We start from the raw sequence: 19736 nt of genomic DNA on the forward strand, positions 1-19736 counted from the left end.
CGGACAGTCCCAGCGGTAAATATGTCACTGTGTCCACATGGGTCAACACAGAAGAGGTTCCAAACATTAAGTCTATCTGTCCCTGGGGTGTTTCTAATGCCAAACTTCTGTAAGTTGGAAAGTACAGTATCTACCCAAGCCACAAGGTCTTGAGCAGCACCCCTGACCAGGTTGGCGGTGTCTATTGCATCATTAAGTATGTAATTAAATTCCCCTCCTATAGATATCTTACCTGAAAGATATAAAGGATGATGGGGTCGAAAGGAGGTATACATTTACATATGCCCACACAGAAGCATGAAGCGACAACAATAAAATTACATATTGTCCCCCAGGATCAGTCATGACCTTAATAAGTGTGTACAAAAGAGACTTATGTAGCAGAATGGCAACTTGTCTAGCATAGACTGAGTAGGTGGAATGAAAATCTTGCTTAAGCCAGGCCCTACGAAGAGCTAGAATTTTACTGCCCACAAGATGGGTTTCCTGAAGAAATAGGGTTTGTGGTTTATGGGTCTGCAAGTATTTGAACATTAAGGAATGTTTGAATTTAACACTGAGACCCCTAATGTTTCATGAAATTAGTTTGAGCACCATGGTCAAAGACTTAGGAACGAATTCCAGGAGAGGTTGAAAGAAGTCCGGTGGATCCTTCAAAATAGTGTAGGCGGAAAGGAGAAAGTTTCCATTCCTCTTTTTAAATTTCAGATCCCCCTGACCTCGGAAATTACCCATTCTGAGACAAAGACATTGAACGCATGCATGTATCTGCAAAACAAACATAGAACATAAAATAGCTATCACAGTTTTAGTCCCAAAACGTTGAACCAACATCGTCCACTAGGTGGTGAAGTGCTCTTCCACTTCTAGCTCCACCTGGACAGTCAGTTGTGAGGTGAGGGGGAAGATGGAAAAAAGAACACTTTTCTCTAGTCAACCTAAACAGAAAAGAGCTCCCATATGTGCTAGATATCCCATAATGCAAGGAAGTCAATGGTGGCACGCATTAGGCTAACATGTAGGCAGAGAGAACAAAAGAAAAAAAAGAAAAACATACTACACTTCGAAATAACATCAGGTAGAAATAGACTCCCACTAACTGCTAATGAGGTAGCTTGAAGGAAATTGTGGTCCACAAGAAGAAGAGCAATGAGGGACACTTAAAGGTAAAGTGGGGGGGGGGCACAGCTCATGAAGGAGCCACAGGAGCAGTAATGTGAGTAGGTGAAAGGGACATAGGTATCAAAAAGTAGAAAGCCATCAATTCTTCCTGCAGTTAAGACAGTGCGGCCATCCAGTCATCCACAGCCTCAGGAAACGGACCAAGAGGGGTTTTGGCTGGGCACCAGGTGGTCTTTTCCCTGTAGGAACTCTGTGGTAGGTGATAATGCTTCCGAAGGCCGCAGCTTCTTAAAAATGGTTTCTGCAAATTTTGCCGGCTGTGCACCTTCTGCACCCTCCAGCAACCCAAGGCTTCTGACATTATTTTGGCTGTGTCTGTTATTGCCATTGTCTGCCTTAGCAACAAGATTGCAGACTGTGTCTTCTAACAACTGGAGGAGGTCAAAGTGTCTAGCTGTTATGTCTTCCATGGCAGAGATCTGGTCCTCCGTTTCTGAGAGACAGCCCCTGATTTTGTCCAGGTCATTCCGGATGAGATTGTACTCCTCCACCACGCAGTCTACGGAGACCAGAAGGGAGGTCTTTCACTTCTCTTTGGCTCCCAGGATGACAGTGGTATCATCCATATCACCCTGTGGAGAGGTCGCCACAGCACTGTCCGCGGCCGACACCATCTCCCAATTCTGTAAGGACCGCATTTAGTTTCTTGGCCAAAATTGCGCCCACCCCAGGAGTCTGTTGCATGGGTTGCTTCTTTCCCACCGGAGTAGCAGGTGCCTTCTGGGGGGATGGCATCCCAAATGAGGCAGGCGGATAGCAGAAGGCAGTGTGGTGGTCAGCTGGGGAAAACCGGCCACTGAGCCCGATGCAGTCCTTAGGATGGGTCAGGATAACGGGAGCTTCTTAGATTTGCATCCACTCTGTGCTACATCCGGTCATGCCCCCTTAAAAGAGGAATATTAAAATTCCAGGCATTAATGTTTTTACATAGCAAGAGCTTGTACCACTGCAGCTATATATGACATCTTGGCATCTCCACTAGCTTCTGAGCTTTCCCATAGGAGGTTGCCAGCTAGGCACTAGCACTATTTAGACATCGCTTTTCATTTTTTTTGATTAATGCAAAATGTTCTCTGATTGGAAGAGGTGGGACAATGACATCGCATTCATCTAATCAGTGAATGCTTTTCATTCATTAGCAAAAATGCAAAACATTCTCTGAATGGCTCCCATGCCAAGCAAGCAACCCCCTGTGTTCAGTAAGCAGTAGGGCCGTATTGATGTGCCATCCTGGAGGAGTTGGACTGCCTGTGCAATCTCTGTAGGGTCCAGGTATTGTCTCATGCTACCAGTAGTGACACTGACCCTAGCCCAATGCAAAACTAGTGAAAAACAAAGAGAAAAGATGAGTAGGGAAAAAATGTCAGTGGCCGCCACCTGTAAAACCATTCCTGTTTTGGGGGTTGTCTCATTGTTGCTCATCTAGTGCACCTATTGTTAATTTCATTAACACCAAAGCAGCTGAAACTGATTAACAACCTCCTCTGCTACTTAACTGACCAGGTCAATATCCCAGGAGTTTAACTGACTATACTCTGAATAAAAAGTGTTCCTTTAATTTTTTGAATAGTGTATATGATGACAATATATAGTAAAGAAGACTGTCAAAGTCCAACATATCCAAAATGCTTCGCTCAGTGGCTGCTGCTTAATGAGAGAGCTAGAAGGAACTCTGTAGGGAGGTAAATGCAGGGAGAAGCAGCAGCTACTAAGTGCAGTATAAAAGTAACATGTTTATTAACCTCTTGCCGACCGCGCATAGCCGAATGACGGCTTCACCGCGGCCGGCCAGTTCTGAGTGGACGTCATATGACGTCCTCCCAGAACGCGCTCTCCTGCGCACCCCAGGGGGCGCGCACCCGGTGATCTCCGTGATCGCTGTGTCCTACGGACACAGCTGATCACGAGATGTGGTAAAAGGCCGATCATACCGGCCTTTTACCACGTGATCAGCGGTGTCCAATGACACGCTGATCACAGGGAAATGCAAGTGCCGGTTCTCGGCTGCACTTTCCTCACGCTGTCAGATCTTGAGGAAAGTACTGCCGAGAACCGGCAGTTGTCAGAGCGGGGATCGGCACCGATCATCAGGGCACTGATGATCAGTGCCCTGATGATCGGTGCCCAGCAGTGACACCCGCAAGTTCCGCCCAGCAGTGCGCCCACTAGCTCCGCCCACCCGTGCCCAGCAGTGCCCCCACCTGTGCCCAGCAGTGCCCCCACCTGTGCCCAGCAGTGCACCCACCTGTGCCACTCTGCAGTGCCACCTACCTGTGCCCAGAAGTGCCACCTACATGTGCCCAGCAGTGCCACCCACCTGTGCCCACCCACCTGTGCCCACCAGTGCCACCCACCTGTGCCCACCAGTGTCACCCACCTGTTCCCACCCACCAGTGCTGCCCACCAGTGCCACCCACCAGTGCAGCCCAGCAGTGCTGCCAGTCAGTGCCACCAGTCAGTGCCCAGGGGTTGTGCCAGTCAGTGCCGCCAGTCAGTGCCCAGCAGTGATGCCAGTCAGTGACGTCTATCAGTACCCATCATCAGTGTCGCCTATCAGTGCCGCCTATCAGTGCTGCATATCAGTGCCGCCTATCCGTGACCCCTAATTAGTGCTGTCTATCAGTGCCGCCTATCCGTGCCACCTCATTAGTACTGCCTATCAGTGCCCTTTAGTGCTGCCTATCAGTGCCCATCAGTGCCGCCTATCAGTGCCCATCAGTGCTGCCTCATCAACGCACATCAGTGAAGGAGAAAAAATACCTGTTTGAAAAATTTTATAAAAGAAACAAATAAACTTTTTTTTTTTTTCAAATTTTTTGCACTTTTTTTATTTATAGCGCAAAAAGTAAAGCGCCCAGTGGCGATTAAATACCACCAAAAGAAAGCTCTATTGGTGAGAAAAAAATGATCAAAATTTCATATGGGTACAATGTTGCATGACCGCGCAATTGTCAAAGTGCGGCAGCGCTGAAAGCTGAAAATTGGCCTGGTAAGGAAGGGGGTATAAGTGCCTGGTAGGCAAGTGGTTAAGCAGCAAAACGGCAACTCACAATGATATGAAGAAAAGAGCACTCTAGACAACACCACAGTAATAGAGTGGTCTGCTCCTGTAGAGCCCTCAGTGGTAGGTGGGGAGTCACACAGCAGAAACAAAAGAATGTTAAATCAGTTCCACTTTCAACGCAAAACATGCTGTCATTTTCACACCCGCAAATCATGTAGTGTTTGCATTTTCTTGTGCAACCCCTGTATTTATAATATTTCAGCATTGGGATTACATCTACAATAATGATCACGATGCAGAGCAAAACATAAAGTGTTATCATGCCTACTGCAGTGAGGTGTTCTTGGATACACAATAGGGAGCTTCCTATGTGGTCTCTGCACTCACAGACCCAATCACAAACACCAACCAGAACGCATTATGCGGATAAACAGCTGCATCCAAAGAAACTCAACTTGATGTCTACTACAGTTCTCAGAACATCCAGGACAGTCTACATTCATCTCTGTGATAAATCCTGTACACAATGACACACAGCAGAAATGAGTAAAGTAGGCATCAAGCTGCATCATACCACAATTTCTGATTATAGTGATATGTACTAGCTGTAAAAGACAGTAGGGACTGATTCACACTGCCACACTACAGCCAAACTGCAGCGCAGGTGCAGTGCACCCACAGTTTTTATGTGGGTTACCTGCGCTTTCCCATAGACTTCCATTAGACTGAACGTTTTCAATGTGTTTTCCTGAAATCTCATCAAAGATGCAGCTTGCTTATTGCCACATTCTACTCTGCAGCCAAAAAGCAACACAGCAATGTGAAAGTGCCCTAATATCGGGATTTGAGGTCCCAATCAGTCTCAAGAACCCATATGCAGACTCACCTCTAAATATTTAATATTTATCTGAAACTATTCCATTCGAATTTTAGACTTTTTGTTGCTGTTTTGTAATTTTTTTAGAATATATTTATACAAACAGTATAAACATATAATCCCTAGATAACACACCTGTCACCTCAATTCCTCATTCTGCAATCAGCTTCTCTGCTGACTGACTATTGAAAAGAAAGGACAAAACAAGTGGAAAGTATTTGAGATGTAGTTGTTTGTAAGGTTAGATCAGTGATTCTAATACAGCTTTCCACTCAAACAACGCGTACATGATTAGGCCGAGAAAAGAGTAGGCACATATACTTCACAATATGTTCCTATACAGGAAGCACACATTTATATATAATGAGCATGAATACTTTAAAGTATCCTCATGTTTTATTAAAGAGAAGAAGTATTCTTATAAACCTACAGTATATAAATGGAAACAGAATCTATATATTATGAAAACACACTATGCTAAAAAAACTTCTGTCTACTTTGGGACAGTCAGCCACTAACTGGCTAAAAGAAGGTTACCTTTAGATACCAATTTCTGGGATATAGGGAGAGCAGGTACACCCTACCACAGTGCCCTACCTGGCCAACCATTTTCCAGGTCAGAGTTCTGTCACCTGTGGAGTGGGGTCAGCCTAGGTGGCCCCGGGTTGCTGTATGGGGGGAACTCTTTACTTAAAGTAATATCTGCACTTTGCTTTGCCTCGTACACAGGGGGTCCTTTATCTTGCCGCACACTAAATGAAATCTGGCAAGTCCATCAGGAACGCCTGAATTTTACACAGTGTGTGGCCTCCCCGCTCGATAAAAGGCGATTATTTCATTGACTTCTGTAAAAATGACATGCCAGAAAATGTTTTTACTATCAGCAGCTGCAACCACTGATCAAAGTATTCTGACAGTGGTGGGGGCCACAGTTAGAATGCAATGGGGCTGATTTACTAAAGATAAATATACTGTGTACTGCAAGTGCAGTTGCTTTAGATCCTCGGGGGAGCTCTGAAATGAGTCGAAGCTCTTCTGATTTCTTTCATCCAATCATGTGCAAGCAAAATCATGTGCAAGCAAAAATGCTATTTTTATTTTCCTTGCATGTTCCCCTCAGATCTAGAGCAAGTGCACTTTCAGTGCATTTGGAGTGCCCTTCCAAGTGCACTTGGGCTGCACTTGCAGTGCGTAGCCTATTTGCCTTTAGTAAATCAACCCCCATGTCACAATTTCACCATCTGCCTCTGTTAGTTTTTTTTTTCTTTTAGCTCACTGACTGAATGAAAAAACTAACCATATATGGCCAGCCTTATTTTAGAAGCATATCATGGAAGGGAGGGCTAGAGTAGGGGCATGAAAAAGGATGAAAAAAGAAAGCATGTATATGCAAATGTGAATGTTAAAAAAAACGACGAAAAATGGCACAAGAGAGATATATGGCAACAGAGCACAAAAAAGAGTGCGCGTCTGTGTGTGAAATCTGAAATGACATTTTAAGTAGAGAAATAGTCACATGAGAACATAATCGGGCATCAGTAAGTATTTAGCTATTGCATTGTTATAACAGTAACCTGGGATCTCTTGTTGACAGATGAATTCACGTTCCTCCTTGTTAAAGTGCATCCATTATCACTTGATGCCCCCTCTACACTCCGCGGAGACAAGAATTCATGCCTTGTGTCTGCATCTTCCTCGCTTGACAAATCTTCTGAAATCCCATTACCATCTTGTCTAATTTCACTCTAGCAAGACATTACATGTAAAAAGATCAGACAATTTCATGAATGTACACACCAAACCTAACAAACACACAATTACTATAGTATGGTTTGGAAATTTAGATTATCTTTTGCAAATATGGTTTCGGTACAACTGCAACAGAAACACAAATGTACATAACAAATAGAAAAATCATCAAAAAAGAGAGGAAGAAGCAAGGAACCAATTGGCTCATGTGCTGATGAGAAGCAAGCTGATAGGAGGAGAAAGCAGGGTGACAGAGAAATGAGCTCATCACTGTGATGCTTCTCGTTTCACTGTCCAGTCACAGACTAGGGGTGGGTCCAGGGCAATTCGAGTTTAGGGGAAATGTGGTGGGATAAAAGGTGGTGGTGATCAGACTAAGAACATCTACTGACAGAAAAAAATATGGTGGGGAAATCTCTAGATTAAAGCTGAATTTTGCATCAAAAACTGCATTTTTTATTTTATCTTTTAATAGGCTATTAATTGTTCGTAGAAGTTCTGCTTTATTGATCCACTGGTGTTTTCAACGGTGTTAACACCAAATGTCTCCATGGCAGGTCCACTCAGCCACAGAAATGAGTGGAAGCATCACATCAAAGGCCATTTATTTGAAGAATAAGGGCAGAGCAGTAACCTGTGTCTAAAGATACAGCTCACTGGTTTGTGCAAATCAACCCTTGGCATATCTACCAGCTGACAAATGTGTGGCAACCTTGAATTGTTTAGGTTCTCTTTCAAAGGGATAAGATACCTATAGATGACTCAGAAACAAGAAAATAAGGCCTTAAGTGTACACCCATGTGAGGGCCATGTTTTGCCCACATAGGATACACAGTTGTTCCCTGCAGCCATGTGCAGGCAGCCCCATTCATGTCAGTTGGGATGCAGCGGTTGCACAGGAACAGCCACTGCTCCCAATTTCACATCTGTGTGGGTGCTGGTGCATGGCCCTGACATTACTGTGCTTAAAATGGTGCATGATCCTTGTTGGTACATGTTTGAAGTTGGGGGGGAGAGTTGTGACTATCAGTATTATTAGATTTTTTTAAGTAGTCAGAAGCCTCTATAAAACAAATGTTACCTCAAAAAGTAGACTGTGTAAATCAGTGAGCTGATCTGAATGATTCATGGCTGAAGGGTCTCAGTAGCTAGGAAGGTGAAGCATTAGTTGTTCCTGTTCCGACTCCTCCTACTGATCTATTAGTATATTGTTCATCTCACTAACAAGTAGAGATACACTATATTGCCAAAAGTATTGGGACACCTGCCTTTACATGCACATGAACTTTAACGGTATCCCATAGGGTTCAATACTGAGTTGTCCCATCCTTTGCAGCTATAACAGCTTCAACTCTTCTGGGAAGGCTGTCCACAAGGTTTAGGAGTGTGTCTATGAGAATGTTTGATCATTCTTCCAGAAGCACATTTATGAGGTCAGGCACTGATGTCAGATGAGAAGGCCTGGCTCACAGTCTCTGCTCTAATTCATCCCAAAGGTGTTCTATCAGGTTGAGGTCAGGTTTCTGTGCAAGCCAGTTAAGTTCCTCCACCCCAAACTCGCTCATCCATGTCTTTATGGACCTTGCTTTGTGCATTGGTGCGCAGTCATGTTGGAACAGGAAGGGGCCATCCCCAAACTGTTCCCACAAAGTTGGGAAGATGAAATTGTCCAAAATGTCTTGGTATGCTGAGGCCTTAAGAGTTCCCTCCACTGGAACTAAGGGGACAAGCCTAACCCCTGAAAAACAACCCCACACCATAATCCCCCCCTCCACAAAAAACTTTACACTTGGCACAATTCAGTCACGCAAGTACCATTCTCCTAGCTATCGCCAAACCCAGACATGTCTATCGGATTGCCAGACAGAGAAGCTTGATTAATCATTCCAGATAACACGTCTCCACCGCTCTAGAGTCCAATGGCAGCGTGCTTTAGACCACTGCATCAGATGCTTTGCATTGCACTTGGTGATGTAAGGCTTGGATGCATCTGCTTGGCCATGGAAACCCATTCCATGAAGCTGTCTATGTACTGTTGTTGTGCTAATCTGAAGGCCATACAAAGTTTCGAGTTTCGAGATCTTTAGCTATTGACTCTGCAGACAGTTGGTGACTTCTGCACACTGTGCACTTCAGCATATGCTGACCCCGCTCTGTCATTTTACGTGGCCTACCACTTTGTGGCTGAGTTGCTGTTGTTCCTAGTTTTACCATTTTGCTGTCATACCACTAACAGTTGACCGTGCAATATTTAGTAGCAAGGAAATTTCACTGATGGACTTATTGCACAGGTGGCAACCTATCACGGTACCACGCTTGAATTCACTGAGCTCCTGAGAGCAACCCATTCTTTCAGAAATGTTTGTAGAATTAGTCTGCATGCCTAGATGCTTGATTTTATACATCTGTGGTAATGGAGGTGATTGGAACACCTAAATCCAATAATTTAAAGGGGTGTCCCAATACGTTTGGCAATATAGTGTATATGTAAAAAGACAGGCTAAACTTCATATCTATATACAGTATGTCCCAAGGTTTTGGGCTCCCATCACTTTGCAAAAAGAAAATTTAGGTACCAGCAGGTTCCTGGAGGTGCTTGCCATTGTGCAGAAAAACAAGCTTCCTAAAGATGCAAAGACTACAGGCTCATTTTAAAGGTATGCTGTTATCACATGCTGTCAACAGTTTGGTCAACTTTGATGTTAGTCTTCAGCAGTTTTACAGAGGGCAGAAGAAAAGAAGGTGCAAAAAACTGATTGACCCAACACTGCTCTGAGCCTGTTTGCTAGTAAGAACTCAAATCAAATGGCTAAATACACAGTACATACTGTGTAAGTGAACCAAACTGTTTTGGTTTACAGGTACCCTTCCAGACAGAGAGAATTATATGATGTTAAAACAAAGACAAAATATAGATACTTATGCAAATATACATAAAACGCATTCAGTTGCTTTTTTAATGAACACAAAACTGCATTAAATATTTTTTTCTCCCTTATGTTCAACCTTTAACATTCAAGTGTAGACAGAAATGTGTATTTCATAATATTCCAGTTATGCATTAATTTAAAATGCTTAAAAATATTTAAAATAGTATCCCTGACTGCCTTTTACTATCCTGTAATTCTCTGCATATCAGTATTTAGAATGGCAGAGGAAGGTCAGCTCTAGAAGACAACTAGGCTTCACTGCATTGCAATTAAATATGGAGCTTCCTGATTGGAAGAGAAATCACAGACATAACCTCATCATTGAACAATTGTTCTTTCACTATACAACCAGTCTAGACCAAGCTGCATTAGTTTGACTACAATGGAGAAAAGTAAATGATGAGGCCCAATGAGGACCTTTCACAGTATTTGGAAGGGGTTTTTGGATTAGGTCACTACACTGATCAGGATTACATATCATGGGCAGATAAGACAGTTCACAGATATGCATCTTCTGTGTATTGAGCTGTTTGCCTACACTTTAAGCATGGTCACTCTCAATGTGAACCTATACATACACTGTAATTATTAGAAGGGCACTAAAAACATATATTGCTTTCCCTACTGAATTACGGCATGGCAAAAGAGCATTTTAGATATTCACAAACTTAAAATTGAACCTTCCTGCCCTTCCCCCTTAAACTGTTGCATAGCGTATATTCCCTTTTTTAAATATTTGTTTCTGACTTTCCTTGGACCTTACTCCTTCTGATCTTGAAACCTTGCTCTGGGATGCTTCCCTAACCAAATCACCTTCTGAATTGTATAAAGCACTCATGCCCTCTGTTCATGTTGGCATGGAGGGTCTCTGCTTCAAATGGCAGGTGTGTGTTCCAGATATCGATGACGAAGATTGGGAAGATATGTGAGAATACCCCTTCTCACAGTTGGTTGCCAGTAGAAACTGATTGATCCAATTCAAAATACTACATAGAATATATCTGATGCCGAAAAGCCTCTATAAAATCTACTCGGGAACTTCTCCTCAATGCTGGAGATGCTCAGAGTAAATCTGCTAATTTCAACCATATATATCGTGATGTGGTGAAAGGCCGATCCCACCGGCCTTTTACCACGTGATCAGCGGTGTCCAATGACACGCTGATCACAGGGAAATGCAACTGCCGGTTCTCGGCTGCACTTTCCTCACGCTGTCAGATCGTGAGGAAAGTACTGCCGAGAACCGGCAGTTGTCAGAGCGGGGATCGGCACCGATCATCAGGGAAGTCAGATATTGTTGAGTTATACTGCCATCTGCAGGAGAACTGGACACAAGCGAACCAATAAAAGGAGACAAGCCCAGGATAACCTTTCCTCAACCTAGCATGTCTTGGTTTGTAGCATGCAGTACCAACAGCATGAAAATAAACATAGAGCTGTATAACTCCAAAGTCTCCAAGAAAAGGATTTTTCTAACAGTAAAAAAATCCTTTTTTCTTTCTCATTTATTGAGGGACACAGGAATTCAGTTACTGTTGGTGCATCAAAAACCAGACCAACTGAGGGGTAGGCAACACTAGCAGCCACCAACAGACCCAACAAACAAAACTGAGGACTGCCTACAGCAAAAAAAGTGCCTGAAGGACCAATGCCCTAATTTAGTATGGATGAGGTCAAGACCAGATAGGGAACCCTGCCAACATGAAAAGAGGAAGGACACAGAGAATCAATTTGATATTCAAGACCAAGATAGAAAGGGTCATCACTACAGAGTAATGACTTGACACAGAAGGTGACGCTGAAACCTGGACCAAGCAAGGAGCTGACCAACCAGAACCTATGAAAAACAGGTGTCAACAACAAATTCCCATGTAGGGAGTAAAAGACCCACAACCTGATATAGTCAACATGAAATGGGTCCAAGCCACTTGCAGCAACAGGTTCTGGTAGGAACCTGGGAAAAAAAAAGACCAGCTGTTCTAGGTAGATTGGCCTTAAAGTGATTGTAAACGTACTTAAAAAAAAAATTAACTAGGTTGTCATACTTACCTGCTCTGTGCAATGGCTTTGAATAGAGCAGCTCCAGTCCTCCCTTTCTGGAGTCCTCTGTCCGTTCCTGGCTCCTCCCCCCTGCAGAGTGCAAGGGGCTTGCTATGGGGGCACTCATGCAAGCTCAATCATGAGCTGTCCTCTGCCTCAGGTGGTAGAGAGTAAACGTCCCTGGAACTGTTAGGAAAGCGTGAGCAGGAGTCACCTACAGCAGCAGGACTATCCCCATTATGTCTATTTACAGGCATAATGAGAATACATTGTGTAGAAGTAACTAGGGCCAAGGTGCAAGGCAAGGACTTGCGTGCTCACAAACCCAAGCAGTGACCAAATTATTGTAGGCGTGCAGTAGGAATGGATTGGAGTTCAACAGGGCTATAGTATTTTGCAATGCATAAGAAACAGGGCAAGTGCTGAGGCAATGCCATGGCTCTAGACCTGAAAAAGGCCCCAAGGCTACCTTTTATCAGTACCTAATGTCTAAAAAGCACCATGAGTAAAACCCAGTGCTTGAAGGTCACATTCCAGGTTAGCCATGCAATGCCCATTCCAACAGGGTCTGGGTACAACACCCCAGTCAGGCTGAGGAAAGGCTGATCCAGATTCCACATAAAGAACCACTCAAGTGTCTGAAATTCAATAGAAAAATAATTGTGAAAAAGCAAACAATTGTTATACTTTTCTCAGCAGAGCAGAGACATGCTTGATACAAGACAGGTTATCCTAGGCTTGCCAATACTTTTTTTTGTTTGCCAGTGTCTAATCCTCCTGTAGGCAGAAGTATAACCCCACATTATTTGAATTCCTATGTCCCTCAATGGATGAGAAAAAAATACATACTTTATGAAAAATAGCAAGATGTATATTAGTTTGCACTTCATAGACCGCTATAGAGTAGAACAGGAAGCACAGCAAAGCAAAAAGTAGTCGCAAAACATAACATATAGGGTTTAGGGCCATGAAAAAAGTTGTAAAAGTGGGCTTAATTGGACCACTGTCATTAAAACAAAACTGCCATAGTTAAAAGGTGGTATAAACCACAGCAGAAGACTGCTTGCACACATTCCTATTGGTCAGTAGAGTAACCTATCCTGGTCTTAGGCCAAAAGGTAAGTGGAGACTCTGCTGTTCCTGTGGTGCTTCTCAACATGCTTTGTGGAAATCAAAAACTTTGTATAGGTAGTTACCAGAATCTTTCTTCCAGTTGTTATTACAGGCCTGCACAGTAAGCAGTACGATTCACACATACAGGTATCAGCTCCCCTCCTTCCGACATTTTCACTTAATGGGCCCTGGTTTATCTTGTATGCTTTTCTAGGTAGAATTTTTCTGTTGACCCTAAAAGAAAAAAAGACATTTGATTACAATAAGTTCTTTATGACCTACTATGAGAATCTGATATCTTTACTATGAAAAATTAATTAATATTAATTAAGTCACAAACTTACCAAGTCAACACAAAAAGATATGTCTCTAGTAAATGAGGGTTTGTATACACAGCAGTTCACTCGTTACAGAAAGTAATGCTTCTACAAGTGTGTCAGTGCCAGGATTAATGATACAGTGCAAAAAAAAATCCACTCTGGGAGCATTTCCCTTGAATAATTATCAAGAGTGTCAAGCAGCATGAAGAGGTCTGACTCCATGTAGCTTCTAAGCAGATATCCGCTAAGGTGTCAGAGGTTTAAATGAATAAGTGCCAAAACCACTAATTTTCTACTGATGAGTATTCAGAAATAGTAGTATACACTTGAATAGAACTGTATTCTGCATGTCTCTGACTGGCCTTTAACACTGAGTCATTATCCTACGTGTTCACATACTTTTTCCCTATATTTAGTTAAAAAAGAAAAAGATACAGTGGTCTAAAACTCATAAGTTTTACAGATTCAAATTGTTTCTATTATTATGTGAATGAAGATAATTTTTGGGATTAGGAAGACAGTCTTTTGCCCTGTGTTGCACCCTGTGTAGAATATGTCATTGGCATCAAAATGGTTACAAGACAACTTTTCTTTAAATTAAGTTGTTTTTAAGTAATTCCATGAGAGCAACCCACTTGGTAAAATACTTATTTGTTGTGATCTTCACTGTGTGGTCCTGCCTGATACAAAATAACCTTTGCAAGGCCACCAAGGGTAAGCACATTTATTGGAATGAATGGGGGTCAGTACTCAGCTCACTCTGCTCCCTTCTAGCAGTGACTTTGCAGCCCTCCCGCCTTCCAGTATGTTATTTTGAAATGTAAACACAAAGCAAATGCTCTGCGAAGGAGGGCAGGGTAAGTGGCATTGTTAAGAGAATGACCTTACCAATGTCAATGCTTCTGCTGTGAACACTAAGGATGACTTTTTCCACGGTGCCTGCAGCTGCACAGGTCAGTAAGGGCTGATTTTACAGCTCAACTACGGCTTGTTAAAGTGGCCATAAACCTTTGAAATAAAAAATAAACAAAATATATTCTTTCAAAGTGTGTACTCACCTCCATAGTACTTAGTGTGGATCCCTTCTGTGCTCTTTTTCCACTGCTATCAGCAGGAAATCCTGGGAGATGGCTCAACCCCCCTTCCCCAGCATACAGCAAGTGATTGACAGCCTCAAATGTGCATGTTTCTTTATGAGGCTGTGTAGATAGGGGGTGTCCTTTCTCTCCAATCAGGTATCAGATTACACTCAGCTCTGTGTGGTATAGTGTGTGACATCCTGTCCCCAACCCCTTCCTGCTGGAAGCTGGAAAATATCATCTAAACTGTCTACTTTTGAAGGCTGTAGAGTAGAGAAGGCTATATGTCCATCTTATGTAGGAGAATTAAATTCATCACTGTCTATTAGTGTTGACCTGGATGTGCAAGTCAAACATAAGTTCGACCACACAGCGAACACAGGAATGATAAGTGCTCTCACAGTGCATTGAGAGCCATGATTAGCCAAAGCAATGCACCTGACCACAAGTCAGGTGCAATGCTTTGACAAATCACAGAACCTTTGCACTGTGAGAGCCATGATTGGCCAAAACCTCAGTGACTTTGGCCAGTCATGGCTCATGGACTAAGTCCATGCCCCACACTATATAAGGCTGCTTACACAGCAGCCTTGTGTAATGTGTTGGTGTTAGTAGAGAAGCTAGTTAGTGGTGTGTTAGGAGACAGTGTAGTGTAGTCAGTGACAGTCTAGTGCGGTGTTGAGAAGAGCAGTGTAGTGGTGTCACTGAAGTGTCAGTGTTTTCCACAGCACTTCTGCATTACCACTGTTCGCATTTATTTATTTGCTTGTTTGTTTGTTTTGCAGCATCAGGTTCTGTTGCTGCATCATTACTGTTCTCCCTTCTGTGTCGCAAGTGTCCCTCCGTCTGCGTCGTCAGTGGTTTCCTTTTTTTTTGGCACAGCAGCAAAAATATTTTGGGCATAATTCCCCTTTTTCTTTTGGCTTTCTTAAATTTTTTACATTTATTTTATTTTAATTTTGTTTTGCAGCACCAGCAGCATTGTACCCCCTAAGCGTTCAAGGGGCTACGCAGACTCAGGCGAAAAGATGCCATGCGGTGCTTCAGTTGGTCTGTCTAGAGGACAGGAGCCACACCGGTTTACAAGATCTTCTGAGGCAGCCCAGAAAAGTCTGTGGCCATTTCCGGCAGTCATACACAGCCAGTGTTTGGCTGGCTGAAATTCAACGGGAATTCAACCTGCTCACCAATTGGCTCATTTGTGACATGACAAGTGGAACTCAATATTGTCAATACTGTAGCAGCTGCACACACAGCAGTGGGCCATTAATGAGTACCTGTGTGAGTATGGCACAAGGACAGGCTCAGGGGAGGGGAATCATGGATGGGGCACTTGAAACAGAACAGCGGGAGGAAGAGGAGGACTTACTTTCCTCTCAAGGCCAACTTTATGCAGATACCATTCCTGCAGGGACAGAACAGGAGGAGAAGGATTGTGGCAACATGGAATTAGAGGAGAACATATGGCAGTCTTCAAGGGATGGCCTTCAGTCCCCAGAAACCCAGCCAGGAGTAGTATATGGCTGGGAGGAGGTAGATCCTGACAGTGTCATCCTCAGTGACCCAGAGGACTCAGAATCTTAAACTTACATTGCATGGGCTCCCTGATTCTGCAAAGCCTGCGATTCGTGGTATCAAGGAAAGGGATCATTACTGGTTGGCAACCCCTCTTTGTCCACGTTACAAGAGTAAAGTTGCACAGATCATCCTGCCTTCGCAGAAGGAGCAGAGGATGAGACATCTTGAGGACGCCTTGAAGAAAAATTTGTCTAACACCTTTCTAGTCACAGGAAGGTTAGCATTTCCTGGACGTGTTTCTGAGGCTTCATTTGGTCAAAAGCGGTGGAGAAGGCGGCCGGCTGACCGATGCCTTTAAACAATTCTTTAGTCCTCAGCACACAGGGCTGTTAGGTTTAAGCATCCATCGGTAATATCTGCATCATATGGTACAGGATTATCTAGGGACAAGAGCAGACTTGGAGACCTTTCCAACTGAGGATCACTGGGTTACAGGGTCTTGAGGATGGATCACTTGCCAAAACTTGCTCAATATGCAATCGAGTTACTGGCCTGTCCTGCATCCAGTGTGCTTTCCAAATGGACATTTAGTGCTGCTAGAAGTTTTGTGATGGATAAAAGAGCGTGTCTGTCCACAGACTCCGTTGACTGGCTGACATTTATCAAAATGAATCTGTCCTGGATTAACAGCAGCTATCAAGCCCCTGATGATGATGTAACTGATTAAATTTATATTCTAATGTTTAATGATTTTTAACAGCAGGGCCCATTCCTGTGCTCAGCAAGAAAAGGGCTACTTTTTCTGCATCTTTTTCACAGGTGCATCTAATTTAATTTCTTCACAATTTTTTCTATTTTAACAATTTTGTAACAACAGGGCCCATTCCTGCTCCCAGCAAGAGTAACTGTGAAGGGTTCCAGTGTTCAGGCAACACCAACATCTAAGGCCCAATTTTTCTGCTCCTGTTTGACAGGTGTATGTAATTTAATTTCTTTTAAATTCTTAACAATTTTTAACAGCAGGGCATTCCTGCGTTCACCAAGAGTAACTGTGAGGGGTTACAGTGTTCAGGCACCACCAACACCCAAGGCCCAATTTTTCTGCACCTGTTTGACAGGTGCATCTAATTTAAATTGTTTACAATATTTTTCAAATTGTTTACAATTTTGTAACAGCAGGTCCCATTCCTGTGCTCACTAAGAGTAACTGTGAGGGGTTAAGTGTTCAGGCACCACTAACACTTAAGGCCCAATTTTTCCGCACCTGTGTGACAGGTGCATATCATTTCAGTTTTTTAGAGCAGCACCAATTCCCGCGCTCATCAAGAATAACTGTAAGGGGTTACAGTGTAAAGGCATCAACACCCAAGATCCATTTTTTCAACACCCTGTGTGACAGGTGCATATAATTTAAATTGTTAGAGCAGGGTCCAATTTTGCACTGGTCAAGAATAACTCTGAAGGGTTACGGTGTGAAGGCAACACCAACTGTTCACTGTCAAACACGCCACAATGCACTGCGCTCTCACAGTGCAGTCCCCACACTATATTATTATTATTTATTTATTTCTCCGCGAAAAAAAAAATTATAAAAAAAAAATTAAGATTAAAAAATAAAACAAAAAATACATACCCCCCCCCCCCTAATCTAGGTCTTGTAGGGAGGTTAGGAGTGACCCCACAGTAATTTATTTTTTTTTAAGTGTGTTGGATTTCCTCTAAAAGCCATACCAGGCCCTTTAGGCCTGGTTGGACTTTTAAGGGTAACCCCGCCTCCCAAAAATGGAGGGAAAAGTGTGTGGGGTTCCCCCTAAAAGCCATACCAGGCCCTTTAGGCCTGGTAGTACTTTTAAGGGGAAAAAATGGGGGGGAGTGTGGGGTCCCCCCTACATTCCCACCAGACCCTTGATCCGAGCACAGGAAAGGAGGAAAACGATCTCTCTCTCCCTTCCGTGGCTTACCAGGCCATGTGGATGGGTTGGCAGCCGTTGGGTTTTTAGTATTTTGGCGAGTTGGCCTCATCGTGACAAAGCTGGACACTGACTGACGATGGATTACATCAATGGGACCATTTTTGGACTTTTTTTTAATAAATAAAGGAATTCTCAAAAACTTTTGTTTTGTTTTTTGTTCAATAGTAGTTTTTCAAAAGACTGGTCTCTTTATTTTTCCAAATTTAACCCTTTAGTGAATGGGTACCCCTTACTTATTCACAAGGGGAAGTAGCATGAGCTCGCCTGCCCGCAAACCCCCACAACCACCGGGCAAGGGTTGTGGGGAAGAGACCTTTGTCCTCATTGGCACTGGGACAGTGGTAAGCTGCAGGGAGGTACTCATTCATCCCCCCCTTTCCTGGCATGCCAGGCCTGTGCTCAAGGGTCTAGTAGGAAATTAGGGGGGGGGGCCACACTTTTTTCTCCAATTTTTTGGGGGTGGGGTTTCCCTTAAAAGTCCTACCAGGCCTAAACGGCCTGGTATGGCTTTTAGGGGGAACCCCACGCACGTTAAAATTTGTTTTTACTGTGGGGTTCCTCCTAACCTTCCTACCAGACCTAAAGGGTCTGGTATGAATTGGGGGGTGGGGGCTCACACTGTTTTTTTGTTTTTATAAAAATGTAATTTTTATAAAACAAATGTTAGTCCTGCGGCATCAGGTTCTATACATTGTACAGATGTGCAATTTTGCAGGTAGTTTAAGGGGGTACCCCCAGGCATGATATTTAAATTAAGTTTTTATTGTGTTTTAACTTTAAGCAGTGAAAAATTTCTGCTCCTTTAAAAACGGTACTTTTTAAAATGTTTTTTTCAGTCCCATTGACTTGCATTGAGTTCAAAGTTTGTAGTCGAACTTTCTTTAGGTTTGAATGTTCAACCGTGAACAGAATTTTGGGGTGTTCTACCCACCACTACTGTCTATCACATGAGGCTAGTCACTTCAGCTGGCTTATATAAGGGTTTATAATCACGTTAAGAATATTTAAATACAGATTTGACCATAGCCTGGTCACACCTTCATTTCAAAGTTCTGTTGCAACTAAAGCCTTTAAATTTTGGCAAAGCTAAGCAGGTTTTATGATCAACTGTTATTCTGTTGTCCATCTCTTCTCCCATATTATTGTTCATTGTGATCAATGGTCCAAGATACTAAAAAAATTGTAATTTTTTCTGCTCAACAGGACAGTTCCACCTTTCCTTTATTTTGGTGGTATTTATTCACCACTGGAATTTTTATTTTGTTTTGCTATATAAATGAAAATGTCCAAACATTTTGAAAAAAAAGTGTTTTTCTTATAAAATTTTGCAAATAAATAATCTTTCTTCATAAATCTTAACCAAAATGTATTCATCTATCTTTTTAGTAAAAAAAAAAAATAACCCAAATTAGTTTAGAACCAAAAATTATAATTTTTCTAAATTATTTTACATTTTTATTTTTTTTTATATTATTATTTATGTTTTTTTTTTTTACATACCATCACCCTAGCAGTACAGTGTCACCATAGTGACACTGTACTACTTGTGGGGGTTGATGAAGATTTGTTTTTCATTTTTTTACACTGATTGCTTTTACTCCCATAAAGGCTGTAAAAGCAATAATTTCTCCTTCTCTCTGGCTGCATTTTTGCATTTTTCTGTGATTGGTCACATCTTGTCACATGGTACAAAACTGTTGTGAATAGCCTTGTACCATGTGACCTCTGTGATCATTCACATAATTCACAAGTAGTAAGCAATGATGTCAGGAAGTGACATCTTGTTTACTACTATTCATGTGATCATTGACTGGCCAATCAGCTCCCAGGGAGTGCGCACAGGCAGTGAATAAGGGGGCCATTTATAAACGGCAACCTGCTTCGGCACTGCTACTGTCCAGCCGTTTATGTACATGGGCCAGGTGGGAAGTGGTTAAATAAAGTTGGCAGG

The 19736-nt window shown here is 42.8% G+C and overlaps 1 protein-coding gene across 2 annotated transcripts in view; it reads right to left on the minus strand.

Moving 5' to 3' along the window:
• The window catches only part of PHTF1 (putative homeodomain transcription factor 1), a 166815-nt gene that overhangs the window by 79233 nt on the left and 67846 nt on the right, over window positions 1-19736 (minus strand). For both annotated transcript variants that reach the window (XM_089681071.1, XM_089681070.1), the window contains exons 8-9: window positions 12979-13129; window positions 6638-6808 (exon numbers count right to left, since the gene is read on the minus strand). In XM_089681071.1, coding sequence (XP_089537197.1) covers window positions 6638-6808; window positions 12979-13129 — 322 coding nt within the window. The remainder of the gene's footprint in view (window positions 1-6637; window positions 6809-12978; window positions 13130-19736) is intronic.

This window comes from Staurois parvus, unplaced genomic scaffold, assembly GCF_062004578.1.
Source record: "Staurois parvus isolate SC_StPar_1 unplaced genomic scaffold, SC_StPar_1.0 ptg000258l, whole genome shotgun sequence".
NCBI lineage: Eukaryota > Metazoa > Chordata > Amphibia > Anura > Ranidae > Staurois > Staurois parvus.